The 19,623-nt window shown below is 43.8% G+C and overlaps 1 protein-coding gene across 3 annotated transcripts in view; it reads right to left on the bottom strand.

The window, feature by feature from the left end:
* Window positions 1-19,623, bottom strand: part of SLC30A7 (solute carrier family 30 member 7) — a 32,176-nt gene that overhangs the window by 12,279 nt on the left and 274 nt on the right. For 2 of the 3 annotated variants that reach the window (XR_008555098.1, XM_054711578.1), the window contains exons 2-8: window positions 19,360-19,461; window positions 16,203-16,316; window positions 12,694-12,781; window positions 11,724-11,850; window positions 9,949-10,104; window positions 7,921-7,971; window positions 4,118-4,253 (exon numbers count right to left, since the gene is read on the bottom strand). Coding sequence is in view for 2 of the 3 variants with exons in the window: in XM_054711578.1 (XP_054567553.1) it covers window positions 4,118-4,253; window positions 7,921-7,971; window positions 9,949-10,104; window positions 11,724-11,850; window positions 12,694-12,781; window positions 16,203-16,316; window positions 19,360-19,461 (774 nt within the window). In the remaining variant the exon portion in view is untranslated. The remainder of the gene's footprint in view (window positions 1-4,117; window positions 4,254-7,920; window positions 7,972-9,948; window positions 10,105-11,723; window positions 11,851-12,693; window positions 12,782-16,202; window positions 16,317-19,359; window positions 19,462-19,623) is intronic. The other variant, XM_054711579.1, reaches the window with a different exon arrangement.

Raw genomic sequence — 19,623 nt, 5'->3', positions numbered from 1 at the left:
AGTCGTTTCCTTTAAATGTGTCATAGTTGGTCGTTTCTTTTTATCTCTTATTTTTTTTGTTTGGGTTTCAGTATCTGAAGAATCAGCCACAACTCTAGACCAGGCGTCCTCAAACTACAGCCCAGGGGCCACATGCGGGTGTTTTTGCCGTTTTGATTTTTTACTTCAAAATAAGATCTGTGCAGTGTGCATAGGAATTTGTTCATAGTTTTTTTTAAACTATAGTCCGGCCCTCCCACGGTCTGAGGGACAGTGAACTGGCCCCTGTTTAAAAAGTTTGGGGACCCCTCCTCTAGACTTTGTGGTCTGGCTCCATAAGCGAGGTCTTTCTCTACGCAGCCTGGCGGGAGAGCCTGAAGACCTCCCGAGTCTGGTCTGGGCACGTGTCCTGTCAGGCAGGTGCATGGTGTCTCCTATTGGAAAGGTTGCTGGCTTCTACTCAGGAGTTCTTGTCTGCAATACTAGGCCTTCTGCAGCTGCAGGAAATCCGTCCTAGGGTTCCACCTGGTGTCTGGCTGCGGTACTGCAAAGTCTAATGTAAGGTTGGTGCCTTTGCACCTGCCAGTTTGGGCATCTCTAGTGTTACTGGCTAATGATCACTAACACACTATCGCATGGGCTCTGTGCTTTCTAATGTTTGCAGGACTGCTTGCCAGGAACCTTAAGTGACCTTAAGAAGATGCTGGAGTCACTGTTAGGTCTTCTTCTGTGACCTGACATGTAGTCCATCGGGAAGAATACCCCACGTGCCGTGGCGCCTTGCTTCCCTAGGGCCATCTGAACCATTGAGCACAAGGAATGACGTGAGTGACATTTCTCAGTTCCCCCAAGGGCAGTGCATGATCAGTACTTTCTAGATGTGCAGGTGAGAAGCTAACAATTACATACACATGGATGCTGTAACGTATTAGGGCAGCGGTCGCCAACCGGTGGTCTGTGGACCACGGGTGGTCCGTGAGGTCCGAAAGGTTGGCGACTGCTGAATTAGGGCATTCCCAGAAGGATGTTTGAGGAAGGGTGTTAGACTAATCAGTATTTACAAATGTTCTCTCGTGGTTTTATATACGATTAAAAAATACAATTACTAGGCAAAAATGTTCCCATTGTGGATACATATATAAATACAAGCACCAAGTTAAAATCCTGAGAAACGCTTTCTTTATCTTAGTTCCAAAAAGCACAGTTCTCAAATGATAACCACTTGAAAGGCAAACCACAAAGGAAGCTTTTAGACACCACCCAAAACCATTTTTTAAAAAAAGTGTATCTCCATAATTTCTCATAAATGATATGGTAGCTTTTTACATTTTTTTAAAATTCTTACATTTACTTAATATCGGCTACGAATAATTACCTATTTGACCACAGAATAAACAAGGTTTATCAAAATCAGTATCTGTTCCAAATCCTATCTTCATGAACATGGATGATCACCTAGGATTTAGAATTTCAAATTCATAATTTGGTTTCACTAGTACACGTTCTTTCCATTCCGTACCTCTCTTATGACCATTATCTGTCATTTCTAAAGCCTATCGCCCTAGTTGGCCTCTAAAAGTTGAGCCATTTGTGTCTTCAATGTGACAAGAAGTAAAAGATAAGAAAGTTTTGCACCTTTTCTTTGTACTAACAAATGATTATGGTTAAGATGCACAAAGCAGCGTGAGATGGTGCCTGGTGAGCTGCAGAAAACTAATTTAAAACATTTCAGCCAGGCTTTGGAAACACCACCCAGTACCCGCTCATTTCTGCATCCTGTTTGTGTGTTTTTTCTCATCATGCATAGGTACCCCTTTTATTTAAGTAACTCAGAAATCAAGCCACAGATCTGGGCAAAGGGCATCGCTTTAAAGAGAAATTCAGTTACTGCTGACTGTTCAAAGGTCTGCATCTAAGTCACGAACCTACTCTCCATCCCAATTCAGCGCTAATGGGAAAAGGATCAAGCCATTCTGAAGCTTCTTGTGAGAGGCGCACATTTTCAGAAGATGAAAGCTGCACTCTCATTGTCATCCTCGATCTGCTGCTTTTCCTGGGAAACAAAACTCAGCACAGCACCACCCAGTTTTACCCAGAAATATCTATCACCATTTGACCACGCTAGGAAATGGTGAGAGAAAAACTGTCTTTTTCTAAGCAATCACTTTCGCTGCGCAAGTGAAAATGGAACTTTGGGCAGGCAGCCTGGAAGGGAGACATCCATTTCCATGGCAGGCTCTCCACTGAGGAACATGTAAATGCAGAGAATGTATAAAGTCCCATTATTTCTTTTGCTCTTGATGAATTGCAAATATATATAAAAATTAAGGGTACGGGAAAATGACTCCTTTATAGTCTATTTTGTTGTGTCTGTAAGAGTGTTCATTTATTTCCTAAAATCGGCTTTGGCTAATCAGGCAAAGTCTTTAGACCAATTTGAAAAACATCTCAGAGTGATCTTGCACATATTTCATTATCATGTGAACATTTACGTAAATTAAGTTTGCTTTCTTAACAGAAAAGTAGATAATTGGAATGTCTTTATTTTGCACTTTGAAGCTAAAGGTTTTTAATTGCCCTCCATTTTAAAAAATGATGTTTTTTAAGGTCAAGTCAGAAATGTTGGTTTGCCTTGAAGACATTAGGGAAGAGCATCCTAGCTAATAAAGAGGGAATATGCTAATTGACCCTCACACCATCGCAAAGATGGTGACACCCACAGCCAATAAGGAGGGGAATATGCTAATTGACTGTACTGCCCTCAAAGATGGCGGCACCCACAGCCAATAAGGAGGGAATACGCTAATTGACTGCCATGCCCTCAAAGATGGTGGCGCCCACAGCCACAAGATAGCAGTGCCCGGTCCCCTCAGCCCTGCCTCTGGAGTCCCTGAGTCCCCTCAGCCCCCCAGCCGCCCAGGGCTGACCTGAGGTGCAGGCAAGCTTCAGATGGCGGCTGCCCAGCCGCACAGGGCCGCCTGAAGCTCAGGTAACCAGGGCCGGCCAAGCCTTGCGCTGCCGGCAGTGGCAGCAGCAGAGGTGTGATGAGGTATCGCCTTCCCCTGATTGCCAGGTCGCCTCCTGCCCTGAGGGCTCCCAGATTGTGAGAGGGGGCAGGCCAGGCTGAGGGACCCCCTCTCCAGCGCATGAATTTTCATGCACCGGGCCTCTAGTAATTTTATAATTACACCTGGAGAGACCCACATAGCAAGCATTCAGGGCTGAATATATACACACATATACACACACACACACACACTACAATACTATACACATGCTATATATATTTCCCCCCTCATCTATGGAAAGAGAAATATATGCTTTACAACAATGATTCATTCTTGCCTGGCTGGAGTGGCTCAGTTGGTTGAGCATCATCCCATGCACCAAAAGGTTGCCGGTTCAATTCCTAGTCAGGGCACATGCCCAGGCTGTGGGCTTGATCCCCAGTAGGGGGCATGCAGGAGGCAGCCAACCAATGATTCTCTCTCATCACTGATATTTCTATCTATCCTCTCCCCTCCTCCCTCTCTAAAAATAAACATATTAAAAATAATAATAATGAATCATCCTTATGTGTTGCTCTGTACCTTGTTACCATTTATTGTAATTGAATTAAGACCTTGCTAGCTAACTAATCATCCCGAAACCTTATGGACTTAAAATAACAGCTGCACTACCTCTCACCTGGAAGCTAGGTATACGCTAACGCTGACCAAGCTGAACAATCAGCACAGAGAGCAGAGATTCAATAATGTTTTAAAAAAAACAAAACTAAAAATGACTAAAGAAATACTGTAAACAGTGGAAATGTCACCTCCAGGTGTTGTCCTCCTGATGGATTTTTCTTTAAACTTCTCATCCCTTTCCAAGTTTCCTATATTGACTATAAGTTTATAATCAGAAAAAGCTAAAAAAAAGTTTTCTTACTCAGAATATAATTTTACACATCATACAAACAAAAAACCCACCAAACAGAGGCCTGGAAGTAAAGAAAAAAGCCGAAGGAATACGTACCAAGTTACCCACACAGTTCTGGCTGGTGGAATGAGAGGTGCCTTTCTCCTTATCCTTTTCTACACTTTGCCCAGTTTCTTTGTCATCGTTAATTCTTCCAAAGCAACACAGCGACACCTACCTCACGACGATGAGCATGGCTATGAGGATGGAACAGATCGGGTCTGCTATCATCAGACCAAAGTTCTGCATCAGGATGGCGGACGCGATCACCCCGATGCTCCCCAGCGTGTCTGCGAGAATGTGCAGAAACACACCTACAAACAGACCATCAGGATCAAAACACAGCTGAGCAACTGCAAATGCAAACATTTCTTGAAATCATCTTATTTCCCATTAAGTACTACATACTAATTTGAAAAATGGCAAGGATGTAGATTAACTGGTTAGTAATGAAGTAATAGTACCTTGGGAATTGAAATACTCCTTCCTGTTTCAAATCAGCAAGGCTCAATATCCCTGATGCAGAGTAACATAAATGAGGAAGTAGAGCAATGCATGGATTCTAAAAATCGTTTGTGCACATTCATCTCTGGTTAAAAGAGCCCAGAAGTTAACAAGTTGTTAGAAGAAAATGTCATTGGCAGAAAGAATCTGTCAAGAAAACAGCGCTAATTGTACGGATCATGGACACAGGGAGCCCCCTGCTGGTCACTAAAATTACCATTTCAGAGGAATTACCTATGGACCGTAACTATTAAACCTGACAAACTTATTAATTATCCTGAAGACTTTGTTACCTCAAGTTACATACTAAGCTCCAACTTGATATAAAAGTAGAAATTTAAATATTTTACATTGGATGTAAATATACTTGAACTTTTAATAATTAAATATTAAATTGGTAGGATTCTAACTGTCTAAGAACCTAGACATATTATTAACATTTAAGAATTGACTCTTGATGGAAAAACCATTTTAAAATGTCAAGAAGCAAGTTTAATATACGTTGTTTTTCAAAAATATTTAATTAGACAGATTATTCAACATTTAGATCTTTAATAGATAAAATGTACTGTATGGCAAAACACCGTTTCTTAAAATGTCTCTTAAAATACATTTTTTAGTGTGCCACAGAATTTTAATAATTGGTTTATGTGTGCCATGAGATGAAAAAGGTTGAAAATCGCTGCCATATACAACTTCAACCAGTGTTGCTAAAAATAGAACATTCTTCAACATCATCAACTACTTTAGCTGAAAAGAAATATCTAATGTGTAAAAAGCATGGTCTACTTTAGAAATATTATTTTTCTTGTTTTTTATTCACTGACAATTTTTTAGGTGTGAAATATACATTTGCTTAAACTTGAAAACACTTCCTATTAACTTAAAAAATGGACTATTAACCAGTCCAATCACATCCTAATGCATTCTGGGAAAATACATTTCAGTTCATCTGCCACCATGGAATTTTATATCAAGTATTACAGCAAATGTAATTCATCCCTCAGTACCTATTCTTTTTTCATTGTGAGTAGCAATTTTCAACCTTTTTCATCTCATGGCACACATAAACCAATTACTAAAATTCTGTGGCACACCAAAATATATATATTTTTGCCAATCTGACATAAAATAGATATAATTTTGAATGATTCACACACAAAAATGATAGTAACTACCTACCCTTTTTTGCTCCAAAGTGACTTTTTTAAAAATCAGGCACCTTTGTGGTACCAAGAATTAACCTATCAGATACAACCTTGATATGCAATTATGCAATATAACTAATAAGATGCAACTCTAGTATATGACCTGTATATTCATGGTTCAAAACAGAGCTATTTTGGCTATTGTCATTTCTTTATTCGACCACTTAAAGAAATAGTGAGGAACTGCATGTTGTAAAAATTCTTGCAGCACACTGCTTGAAAATCGCTGTATAGGGTATTGACCTTTATAACAATTCTTAAAAAAAAAAACAATGGTTCTTTTTTTTTTTCACCTTCGTAACAATTCTTTAGGGGGAAAAATGGCTTTTTTCTATCACAAAAATATGTTATGGGAAAATATATTTCATTTCCCTAGGGCAGTGGTCGGCAAACTCATTAGTCAACAGAGCCAAATATCAACAGTACAACGATTGAAATTTCTTTTGAGAGCCAAATTTTTTAAACTTCAACTTCTCCTAACGCCACTTCTTCAAAATAGACTCGCCCAGGCCGTGGCATTTTGTGAAAGAGCCACACTCAAGGGGCCAAAGAGCCGCGTGTGGCTCGCAAGCCACGGTTTGCCAACCACGGACCTAGAGTATTTCAATAGCAAAGAATAGTAAGTGTTGGAATCACCTTAAGCTTTAAAATTAAACTGGAGAAAGATACACAGCAAAGTGGATTGAGGGGCCCTAAGCTTCAAAACTCTTAAGTGATATGTGTGATTTTCAAGTCTTTATATTTTGTAATCGGTGTTTTGGGATCAGAATTGAACACAGCTCTAAACATCAGAAGGAAAAAGAAAAGAATCACTTGTTTTTTATTTTCCTTTGGAAATGCGGCAAGAAGCTGACAGGTTCACTGCTCAGTTCTCTGCGTGAGCATCTGGCAGAAAAGGTTTAGTAGCCGGCAGTCATCCCTGCCCTTCAGCCATCTGCTGGGCTGCCGCAGCCCATAAACTGCTGGGCACGTAGGACATATAAACTAATGTTCACACAGCTGTATAAGAGACAATTAGGAAGGCGAATCCAACCTCCCCTCACATTGTGATGATTTCTCAACTAAAAATGAACTCTCATTATCAAGGCTCATTGATAGCATTGGATATAGACACACTCCTTATGCATCATTACAAGCTATTTCAGCAAATAGACAATTCTGTATGTTTTGCAAATGGGAAACCAGGGGCTGGAAGGCACGGTTAAGGGCCTGAGATAACCTCCTCAGTGTAGAGGAGCAAATTTACACTGAAATGTCAAAAGCGAGAGCTGCCTCGGAAGCAGTGGAGATAAGCAGGTGTGACGGGGACTGGATCACAAGCTACTGAGAAGGTCAGGCTGAAGTCAAGTTCATAAAGGCAGAAAGATGGGCGGCTGGGACTTAGAAAACTGGAACAATGAAGTCTAAATGGAAATTCCGACCAAAGATTGGTTCCCATCCCAACACAGGAACGACCATAGTTCACAGACAAGACTGATTTTCTCTGGCTTGTAAAATTTGAGAATACACTGTTTGACATGATAGGTAAGCTCCTGTTTAGGTATCATTTTTGATGCCTGTGGATATAACTGAGGTCTCAGTCTCACTTTGCATTACATTTTTAAAAAATGTAAGACTTTATTTTTGAGAGCAGTTTTAGGCTCACAGCAAAATTAAGGATAGAGATTTTTACACCCTCTGCCCCCACACATGCACAGCCTCCTCATTGTCAACATTCCCCACCAGGGTGTACATTTGTTACGACTGATGAAACAATGTCCACACATCACTGTCACCCAAAGGCCACAGTTTACATTGGGGTGCACTATGGCCATTGAACATCTTTGGGTTTGGATGCATTGCATTTGTAGCACCAAATTTTCCACAACATAAATACGTATGGAATATTATTCTTGGAAAAATTATTTAATAATCCTGCAAAGGTAAATATACTACTATGATGTTACTATAGTCATTGGGAGGGGTAGCATTTATACTTTTGCATTATCATTTCTGAATATTTTATTCTTATTACATCTGACAAAACAGCCACTGACAATTAACTTAAAAGAATGTCTTTTAGCACTTACATTATAAAGTTGAAAAATAGGAACAAAATTGATGCTAAAATCTGTCATAGGCTAATAAGTGTTCCTTATCCAGAAACTGACATATGAGAAAATTCATTAGGAAGGGGCTAACATTTTAAACACAAATACTATGTTACGTATTTTCCTTAAAGGAAAACTATGAAGCCAGCTTCGTAGAACAGAAATGGACTTTGCCGTACCTTGTAAGATCTGTCTGCTGGGGCCTGCTGTCTGCTTGAAGGAGGGGCCATCTGCAGAGAGGCAAGTGAGATTATTTCAGAACATGTCTTCAGTTCCTGACGCAATGTGTGCGATTCAGAGCACCTTTCATTCAAAGGCATCGCGAAGGATGCATGACTACACAGCCACGCCAGACCTACAAAATTACGTTTAAAACTTAATATAGTAACAGAGAAAACCACTGTCATTTTGCTGTGTGGGGGCGAAATAGGTGGCCACCTGCCAATCCTGCGGACAGTCAGCAGTGTGCCTGTTCTCCAAGCCCAGCGCCTCATCCGGGCGCCTGATGTGTCTACAGGCTGTCGGCCCAGGTAGACAGTCATTTCTGACAGCATCCGGAGAGGTGTCCCTGCTGCTCTGACATCAGAGCTACAGGAGACAACGTAACCCCCGCCTGTTCACACTCTCAGAGTCCTCTGGGTACAGAGCATGGCTGGCTGCTTACCAAACCCCTTTCTCCTTCCGCGCTGGCCAACCATTAACCACACTTCCGGCGGCCTTGAGTTAGGTGTGTGCCACTCGGTAGTGAACAAAGAAATAGATGGAAGGCACGTCCGGGCTCGTAAGCATGTCCCACCTGACCTTCTCCCTCATTCTCAGGGTTAAGAATCCCACGGAGGGAAAGAGCGTGGATCCTGGAATTGCCATGGGGGACAGAGCGCCTACCCTGTCCACCCATCACAAGATCTGAGCCTTGACTGTTTATATCGCTGAGATGCGAGCAGTTAAAACAAAAAGCCGCTGGCTCGACTCACGTGCAGGATCCCAGTAAATAGGAAGCTCCCAGCACTTCCCAGCAGGACCGTGCTGTCTCTTCAGGGCAAAATGGAATGCAGGCGGCATTGCTGCGTGCCCCCAGATGGGCCCTCAGTGCGGAAGGCACCGTAATAGTCAAGAGCAGACTTTGGAGTCGGACTCCTTGTCTCGAAAGCCTAGCATTCCTAGTCACCAGCTGCTGTGATCTCCTCAGGACCTGATGTCACGGGGAGTTTTTAAAGAAATCATCCCAACGATGAAGGATACACCGTTTTTCAAAATTATTTTGGGATGCATGTGAGCTCCAAACTTAGAAAAGCAAGGTTTTAGAGCATACAGTGTAACACTTACAAACTTGGTCTCCAAGGCCCCTTTCATATTTTCATATCTAAAGCTTCAGAATTCTGCCAATATGGCAAGTACACAAAATATTTAAGCATATAATTTATTTAAAGATTAATTAAATTGTGCCAATTAAGCAGCTATTAGTCTATACTCAAAATTTTCATGAATAAACTATTTCAAATAGAATTTTTAAATAAAATATTAAATTGCTAAATACCTTATAACTTAGTACCCAATGCAATGTACGTCAGCATACAAAGATTCCTAAGGGCACACTGAGGTAAATATCTATCAAAATTACAATGAAAATGTGAAGAATTGAAAATTCCGATTGTATTTTTATAAGCCTATACAGTATATAGTACAAAAGGCCTCATCATACTTTAAAAAAATCATGCTTTTGTCTGGCTGGGGTGGCTCAGTGGTTAAGCATCAACATATAAACCAGGAGGTCACAGTTCAATTCCCAGTCAGGGCACATGCCTGAGTTGTGGGCTCAATCCTCATAGGGGGCATGCAGGAGGCAGTCTATCGATGTCTCTCTCTCATCAATGTTTCTCTCTCTCTATCCCTCTCCCTTCTTCTCTCTCTAAAATCAATAAGAAGTTTTTTTAAAAATCATGCTTTTCATTTGCTGAAATGCAATTGTTCCTCATTCATGGACACTCATTTAAAATAGTGACTTTTTATCATGATATATTCACTGAAAAAAAGCCATATCCACTGCCTGATACCACGCCAGTCTCACCACACGCTAAGAAAGAACCGGCGTGGGAACCAGGCTGGTTCGCTGGAAAGGGAGCTGGCGGCGATCCTTTAACAGACCCTTTCTCCAGGAAGAGGCCTCTGTGCAGTTCTGTGGGAGGGCGGCCTCAGGCTGCACTCACCGTGGGCGTGGAAGTGTCCGTGTCCGTGGTCGTGGCTGTGCGCGTGGTCGTGGCCGTGCGCGGCGCCGTGTTTCAGTTCCGGACTGTGGCAGTGGTCTCCGTGGCCGAGGGCCTGGTCCAGGGCACCGTTAAAGAGGGAATGGCTGTGTCCATGGCCTACGAACAGCGTTAGAGCAAAAGGCATGTGAAAATACGTTAGCTAGTGGCTACAATGACACTGATGTCAGCAAAAGAACGAGCTCTCAAACCAGACTCAAGTTCACAAACATGTACTTGTAAAGTGTTACTGATTCATTACAATAATACTGAGTTCCTACCACACAGTACAGGAAGGAAATAAAAGCAGAGATTGACAAACAGAACCTAAAATTTATATGGAAATTCAACAAGGGATCCAGAATAGCCAAAACAACCCTTAAAAAAATGAATAAGGCAGAAAAATCACACATTGCGATTTTAAACCCTACTTCAGGAAGTCCAGAAACAAACGCTCACATTTATGGCCAACTGATTGTTAGCAAGGATGACAAGACAATTCAGTGGGGAAAATCATCTTTTTAGCAGATGGCGCTGAGACAATCTGTTATCTACCTGTAAGAAAATACTGGGCCCATAGCTCACACCACACTCAAAAACTGACTCAAAATGGATCAGACCTAAACGTAGTCTTAAATGGATACATTTAACTCCAAAATTTAAGGATGGGTCCTCATAAGAAAATCTACTCGTGCAGTTACTCACTTTAAATTAACTGCAGGAGGGAAAACATTATCATGCAATAGACGCAGGAATACCCTCGGCTGGTAAAGCAGTTTGATCAGAAACGAGGCCCAGCCATCAGCCCGGGGAGCAGCTCTGCGGGTGCCCTTCACTCAGTGCTCCGCGCCCTGCCTGCGGCTCAGGCCCGCTGAGGGCGCGGGGTCAAGCCTTCCTCCCGAGGTTCTGACGCAAACCTTCTGGGATGAAACCTGGCATCAGCGATTTTTAAAAAGCTACCCAGGTGACTGTGCAGGCTGACACAGGATACGAGCTAGAAGTGTTTCTCATCAGCACTGTGCGAGAGGTCCGGGCTATGCCATGAGACAAGCAGGCATGAGAGTTACCATTCTTAACAGGGCGAAAAACTTTCAGCTACCTGAAAATGGGCCAAATGAAAAATATTTATGTTAAAATGCCTAAGGCAAGGTAATAAAGGACATGGAATTTCATATGAACATGAAATTTAATCTGAGTTATGTCCATTTTTCACAATTAAACACAGACAGTGAATTTCTGGTCAAAATTCCAACAAGATTTTTCATAAAACTTGACAAGCTGATAAAAAAAACAACAACAAATAAGCAAATAAATAAATAAATAAATAAATAAATAATAAAAAAAAAAAACAAATAAGCAAGACAGATCTGAAGGACAGATGATAGTAAGTTTCACACCCACATGCACTATCATTTTTTAGTAACTAGGTTTGTTTTGTGGCTTTGATGTTTGTTTGTCTGTGTTATGTAAATGGTGTCATCATCACCAGATGAGCGACACAGGTCTGGAAGCATCCACACCAAAATCGGAGCACGTGTAACGGAGAAGGTGCTACTGTCCCGTGAGGGGCGTGGGGAAGTGGAAGGGGTGGTTCAGGAAGACACTAATAAGAGTAATGCCTACTAACATTACTTGTGTTATTACAAGTCCAAGTTTAACTTCGAGAACGATCAGTTTTCGGAGTGAGGGACTGTGACAGACACCAGGAAGTGAAGAAACAAAGGGCTCGGCCGTCGTACCAGAGCCGTGCGAGTGCCCGTGGCCTCCGTGCTGGAACACAAATATCCCCACCAGGTTCACCACGAACCCCAGGACGGAGACCAGCAGCAGGCGCTCGTGGTGCACGTCGGGCGGCGCCAGCGCTCTCTGGAAAACACAAGGCAAGGTTCATGGGGTGACTTCCCGAGGGCCTGTGTGTGTGGGGGGGGGGGGGGGACAAAAAGCCGCTTTAAAAACATTCAGGTCTTTTCAGAGTGAAAAATCACTCCAGAAATATCTGCCAACGCCGTACAGCGGAATAAAACCAGTATTCACCACACCCGTGGTCGGCAAACTGCGGCTCGCGAGCCACATGTGGCTCTTTGGCCCCTTGAGTGTGGCGCTTCCACAAAATACCACGGCCTGGGCGAGTCTATTTTGAAGAAGTGGCATGAGAAGAAGTTTAAGTTTAAAAAATTTGACTCTCAAAAGAAATTTCAATCGTTGTGCTGTTGATATTTGGCTCTGGTGACTAATGAGTTTGCCGACCACTGCACCACACTGTAGGAAAGGCAACAATCGCTGTTTTTAAAAACAAATATTTGAAAGCATGACCATTTGGTCTGAAGCCCATCCTTCCGTGGCATTTTAGAGCGTTGCCGTTCATTGCAAGGTCACTCCCCTTTAAATCTTGTTTCCAGGTACCAAATACGAAGCGGCCCCCCTCCCCCCCAAAACTCAGGTTCACTTAAGAATTCTCCCAGCAGGCCTTTACTTTCCAGTGTCAACACTCCATTCACACCTGCAAAGCACCATTATTTGCTTTCCATTTCAAGTAGTTGCACATCTACTTAATTTTTCTCAACTGTTTCGTAAGCTCCTCCTGTAACCCGAGGCCGTTCCTCAACACTTCATAATGGTGTGAAAAACAGCTCTATTACATGTATGTTTAGTGAATAAACATCTTCCTTGCATATATAATTTACCGACTCTAATCATTATCTACTATACCTCAACTCCTTCAGAGAAAATAAAAAAGGCAGTGAAGATCAAAAACAGCCCATTGACAAAGCCGGCCAGCACTTCCGCTCTGACATACCTGAAGAGCAAAGTAAACAACCAAATTATTAAGTTATTTCTTACAGATCAAACAGTAAAGTTACGCATGCTCGATGACCCTAAACCACTTTATACGGTTGTAAGTGGCCAGCAAAGTCCCAGTATGTATAGTGCAGTGTGTTTTATTGTACATTTATTACAAAAACAAGAACATGAATTTAAATATTATGAGTTATGTTGAGTAGCAGAAAATACATAGCAATCGGAAGACCTTGGAGGAAGGAGGTGTAGAAAGACCGTCCCCAGAAATGTGAACCTCAACTTGTCGCTGGAGCAGGAAGAGCAGGACTAAATAGGCAAAGAAGAATCCAAAGAGAAAAAGGGGGAGAAGAGAGCTTGAAAAGGGGGGTTTTGTGACTTATTAATCCCTTCTCTCCTAAGAACGCCTTAGGCCCTCTGCTTTGTGCTGCTCAGCTTTCAAATCTTTGGAAAGTGGAGCGTTGATCTGAAGGAAAATAAAATTATTTCTCAAGTATCCCTGAAACCACCTGGGATTTCTATTCCTATCACTCTTTTTCTAAGATTAAGAAACGCAGCACGAACGTTGACCTGTTTTTAGAATCAATTCCAGCTTCACGTCATCCTAGCGGAACTAGTTTTTAAAATTCTGCCCCTCTCCCCGCGGACTTCCGATGCCTCCTGCCCATGGGAGGCAGCGGGGAAAGGGTTTCTTTCTCCAAGAGGCATCTCGGGCTTAAAGTCGTTAGGAACAACTTGAACTTGGCAGCTTTACTTGTTCAAACATTTTTCAAAGGGCGCTCACAGCAGCCACTCACTCTGGTCCTTAAACCATATAATAGGAGCATCAAGAAGACCGCTTTCTTAGCTTTCTTTAACGTCCCAAAATGGACTTAAGACTTTATGGCGCCAGGGCAGATGTTCTGAGCATTTGGCCTCTTTGGAGCTCTATATAGTGATCTCCTACTCTGTACTATAACAATAGTCTGGTGGGTGTTTCTTGTCTCGCTTTTTATCATTTTACAAGGAACCCTAATACTTTGGTTATACCCCGAATCGGCAAGTGCTGTCGTAGACTTCATCCTTCAGCACCTGTGCAGTAAATGTGCAGTTACTATTTTTACAGAGTCGCTCCCCCATCAGACCCCAGGTTCCCCAAGGCGGGTGCTACATCTTACTCATCTTTCCATCCCTGGAGGAGCAAAGCAGTGGCCCTCAAACATCTGAAGAGAACAGAGGATGTGCAACAAGCAGAGCATGCTTGCTCCAGAGCAAAGGCAAAGCTGGGCAGAAGGAGGAAGTGGTAAGGGAGCAGGAGTCAGAGCATGCTGGAGGAGGGTGGATGGAGGAGGTGGTGAGGGAGCAGAAGTAGGAGTGGTGCTGGAGGAGGGCGGATGGAGTAGGGGAGGGAGAGAATGGAGGAGGGTGGATGGAGTAGGGGAGGGAGAGGATGGAGAAGGGTGGATAGAGAACGGGAGGGAGAGGATGGAGGAGGGTGGATGGAGTAGGGGAGGGAGAGGATGGAGGAGGGTGGATGGAGTAGGGGAGGGAGAGGATGGAGGAGGGTGGATGGAGTAGGGGAGGGAGAGGATGGAGAAGGGTGGATGGAGTAGGGGAGGGAGAGGATGGAGGAGGGTGGATGGAGTAGGGGAGGGAGAGAATGGAGGAGGGTGGATGGAGTAGGGGAGGGAGAGGATGGAGGAGGGTGGATGGAGTAGGGGAGGGAGAGGATGGAGGAGGGTGGATGGAGTAGGGGAGGGAGAGGATGGAGGAGGGTGGATGGAGTAGGGGAGGGAGAGGATGGAGGAGGGTGGATGGAGTAGGGGAGGGAGAGGATGGAGGAGGGTGGATGGAGTAGGGGAGGGAGAGGATGGAGGAGGGTGGATGGAGTAGGGTGGATGGAGTAGGGGAGGGAGAGGATGGAGGAGGGTGGATGGAGTAGGGGAGGGAGAGGATGGAGAAGGGTGGATGGAGTAGGGGAGGGAGAGGATGGAGGAGGGTGGATGGAGTAGGGGAGGGAGAGGATGGAGAAGGGTGGATGGAGTAGGGGAGGGAGAGGATGGAGGAGGGTGGATGGAGTAGGGGAGGGAGAGGATGGAGGAGGGTGGATGAAGTAGGGGAGGGAGAGGATGGAGAAGGGTGGAGGGAGGATGGAGGAGGGTGGATGGAGTAGGGGAGGGAGAGGATGGAGGAGGGTGGATGGAGTAGGGGAGGGAGAGAATGGAGGAGGGTGGATGGAGTAGGGGAGGGAGAGGATGGAGAAGGGTGGATGGAGAACGGGAGGGAGAGGATGGAGGTCCTGCACCGGCAAGGGAAGGGAATCAGTGAAAGAAGGAAGGACAGACTGCGAAAGCCGGAGCAAAAGGGACTGGAGAGGAGACTGAGGGAGGAGAGGGAGCAAAGAAAAGAGCTGGGAGGTACAGCAAAGGGGAGGAGAGAGCGGTAGAGAAGAGTAAGAAAGGGATGTGAGGGGGAGAAGGAATGAGCGGACACAGGCCCAGTAACCAGAAAGAAAGTAGGAACAGGAGAGCAGAAGATGAGAGAGAGAATGAGTCTGAGGACGCACAAGAGTGAGAGGCCAGAGAGAATGGGACGGACAGTGAAGAAAGGGGAGACTGTGGAGGGTGGGGGATGGGTAGGAGTGAGGGAGGAAGCAGGCAGAGGGGGCAGAGAAAGCGGGCAGGAGAGAGGAAGAGACTACTGGTTCTCACCGCCTCATACATGGATGCAATTACACTGCAGAATGTCCTATGAGCTAAAAACAAAAACAAAAACAAAAACCCATGCAGGCAGTCCATCAAATAATGGGAACACCACTGCCTCCATCAGAGAGGCGGAAAGCCAGCTCTGCCCCTCAGGGCCCCAGGCTTGGGGCCTGACCCTCCAGTGTGAAAACCCCTCCAAATATTTGAGTCACTCTCCCAACTCAGCAAGAGGTGAAGGATTTTACATAAAAGCGGAGCTGAAGAGGATATGTAATATAAAACCATACTGGGAAAGAATGACTTTAAATAAATCAACAGCCTCCTAAAAATAAAGACACATGATCATTTGCATATACTAAAACTTTTTCTTTTTCATCTGCTTCAAAAAACTACTAGGTTAAGTGTTGAGAAATCCCCTTATCTAGTAACAATCTCACCTACAAATTTTGGGTAAAAGCAAGATGCCCTAACCCTAAGCAAAAAAACTTAGATGCAAAAAAGCCCCGAAAGATGTAAATATTGCAGATGACAGGGACACAGTGTTCAGAACCAGGCGCCACTACCCCATGCGGTCAGGACGGTGGTCGCCTGTGGGAAGGAACCAGGAGGAGACGAAAGAGATTCAAGGGTTCAAGTTCCATAAGTGTGTTCGATTAGTGAAAATTCTTTGAGCTTAAGATTTGTGTATTTTTCTGTGTTTCTTACACGTCAACAAAAAGGATTTTAAAAAAGTCTTACCCATAAGAGAAAGCATCATTATCTCTCCATTTCGAAATAACAGACGCTGCCAACCCAGCCAAAATGGCAGTGCTATCGAAAAACATGTGAAAAGAGTCGGAAATCAGCCCTAAGCTGGAAAAGAACAAACATGGTGGCGTATTAGAATAGTAACCAAATAGGAGGCATCCTTCTCTAAAAATCTAAGAGTCAGCTCTGCTCATCAGGAAGGAATCTTCCAGAAAGACAGCAATGAACTATGATAAAGAAGAAGAGGTGAGGGGGGAAGAACAGTACAGGTAGATCAATTCCATACATTCATTATTCCTTCATTCTTTCACTCAGCAAATATGTATCAGGCGTCCTGTGTACCATGTGATAAGGTGCCCAAATTAGATAGAAGACCCCTCCTCTGATACCGCTTACATTCTACTGGCAAGCTGAAAGGCAATGGGCACTTATGTGGGGAACACACATAAAGAGGTGATCTGTTCTTCCACTGAGGAGACAGTCTCATCCTCAAAGATATAAACCAACTATAATTAAGTTTTCACTTTAAAATGAAGGCTCTGAACAAGAACCAGAATGTTGCAACAAGACCAACTGCTTCTCAGAACCTTTATTTGTGAAGAGTGAGTATGTTTTATTCATCTTTCTCCCATAACAGAAAAAACTTCTTGACAATTCATGTTCACAACATCTTGAGACGACTTATTACAGAATGAAAATGAACACAGACATTACAAGGACCAAGTTCCCGTGAGAAATTTACTCTAGGAACTTAAAATTCCAGTGGGACCTTCAGAAACAGAGATAATCCGGTCACATAAAGAAACTGTTGATACGTCAACAAAGGGAACTAAAAACTGTGGTATCTAAAGAAGACATAGAAAGCCAGATTACGAAAAGGCCCACGCATTTTCTAAATCTGCCAACGCTTCAATGGGAACCCATTTGTACTCCCAGTCCACCGATAAAAATTAATAATGGGGAACAGGTGGTTGTGGATGTGATGGTGAACAGGAAGATGAAGACCGGCTAACTGAGCTAGGTATAACAGGCACTGGGTCAGTGCTAGACTCCAAATCTAGAATATATCTGGACAATCTGGGACAGAGAGCCTTAGGTCAGGAGAGCACGCCACAGGAGAACAAGTCACGTACCACTCACGTTTTCCTTACGTACTTAGCTTGGAAATCAAAGGTTTTAAAAATTTCCTCAATAGATCTCTACCGACCAAAAGAATTACTGTCTGAAATAACTTTCCATGAAAGCGGTAGTCTAGGTAGTCGAATATGAATCCACTGAACAAGGCATTTCACATAGCAATTTATGCAATGGTAGGCCATAGTAAAATATAATGTGTTGTAATATAAAGTAACTATGGCAAAAGTCTACATATATAAACCAAGAGTCTTGATACAGTCAGCACATATGTCACAATATGGCATAATTTAGGAAGAGTAAAGGATATAAATATTGCATATTTATAATAAATTATGATTATTCCAATACAAGACAATACAGTTGACCCTCGAATAACAGGGAGGTTAGGGACACCCACCTCCTGTGCAGTAGAAAAACGCATATAACTTTTGACTCCCAAAAGCTTAACTACTATTCACCGGAAGCCTTATCAATAACATAGTCAATTAACACATATATTATATGTATTATATACTGGATTATTTCCATAAAGTAAGCTGGAGCAAAGAGACAATATTATTAAGGAAATTATAAGAGAAAATACACTTAGAGTACTGCACATATTTGTTGAAAACCATCTGTATGTAAGTGGATCTGCATAGTTCAAACCCGTGTTGTTCAAGGGTCAACTCTACAGTGCTTTTAACATGTACAATTCATTGAAGGGGGTTAACATTACATGACACGTTTATCTGATTCCCAGGGGACTCAACATGGTTATGACACATATTGAGGTGTGACCATGTTTCAATATGCAGTTAAGATCCAAGTGGTCACTCAACGATAACCTTCGTAATTTGCTGAGTATTATTGACAAAACCGCATTCACGTTTGCACTGAAAAGCAGTCCACTTTTCATATAAAAGTATACAGGTCACCCAAACTGGTGATATTATCTAATGTCATTGCTCAATTTCAACAGTGATAAAGCTCAAGGACAGCAACTGCCTGTGAAAATGGCCCTTCGTGAACAGAGACTACGTCTATGTAATGAACAGAACACAAAGCGTAGATGGCATAGGTTCTTAATCGGGGGTCCGAGAGCTACGTCGAGGAACCCAAGACCACGCTGAAGTCTTATATAATAGACTGAGTGTTGGCTATCATCAGATTCTCAAATGGATATGAGACTTAAAGACGAATCAGTACACCAGGAAGTGTGATGATTCTATTGTTGGTTGAACAATTTTATAAGACCCTTAAGTTATTCAACGGCAAACAACTAGATAGTAGTATTTCACTTCCAGGGTTAAACTGGATATACCTCTTCCCAAAGCAGTTAAAAAACAAACAACAAAAACAAAAGTAACACCAAACACCTTGAGATGTAAGCTTTTTAGGAAACTCTATGGGATTCCCTGCTGCAGGCAAGACCAGAGGGAACTCCTGAGACAGTTTCAGCATAAAATTAAAAGAGAGAAGTGAATGGAAGAGCTGACACATGTCTGTCCAGATGTCCCCTGTATAAACCTCTTCCCCATTCCAAGATCTCACAACAAAGTAAGTGGAACATCTCAGGTATTCCCTCTCGGAATCTTAAGGATGAAATCCAAATGCCACTCCCCCCCAGACAGGCAAGGACACTCCCCCCGGGAGGCAGGAAACGCGTTTCTCCCAATTCCAAGAAAGTGGACAAAGAAGCTAAGGGATGTGGAAAGACTCTCTCCATCTGCCCAGATGAGGGGGGGACTTGTCACTCTTGTTGGACAGAGTGGGGGGCAGGGGGCGGGGGTAAGGGGGATGGGGGGAGAAGCGGGGACCCATATCGTAAGAACTGCTGCACGCGGTGGGCCCCGATGTTAAGAAACGTAGCCCCGCCAGACAGGTGTGGACAAGAGGAAGCAACTGGGCAGCAGAGGCGGCGGCACCGGCAGGACCTGACCCTCCCGGGGACTAGCTACGTGGCATTCAGCAAACAGAGCCCGGTCTCCGCCACCCCGGCTTCCGCCCCAGCCCTTCCCCCTTCGGTTACCAGTTGCTCCAGATGCCGTAGAGGAGTTCCACAAAAGCGAAAGAGAGGTTCAGGCACAGGAAGAAAAACAGGTTCCGAGACGTCTTGTCCGACAGGATCGACCTGGGCAAAGTGGGGAAGAGCCCGCGAGTCCAAGCGGGGCCGGGACCCCGGACGCGGGGGCGGGGGGGGGGGGCCTCTCCAGACGCTCCCAGTCCCCAAGTGAGGGTGTCCCTAGCGCCCCCTCTTCCCTGCACCTCGGGCCACCCTTCGACCTGGGCCTTG

This window comes from Eptesicus fuscus, chromosome 22 (genome assembly GCF_027574615.1).
Source record: "Eptesicus fuscus isolate TK198812 chromosome 22, DD_ASM_mEF_20220401, whole genome shotgun sequence".
Taxonomy (NCBI): Eukaryota; Metazoa; Chordata; class Mammalia; order Chiroptera; family Vespertilionidae; genus Eptesicus; species Eptesicus fuscus.
The sequence above is the reverse complement of the archived record's forward strand: the minus strand, read 5'-3'. Positions and strand labels throughout refer to the sequence as shown.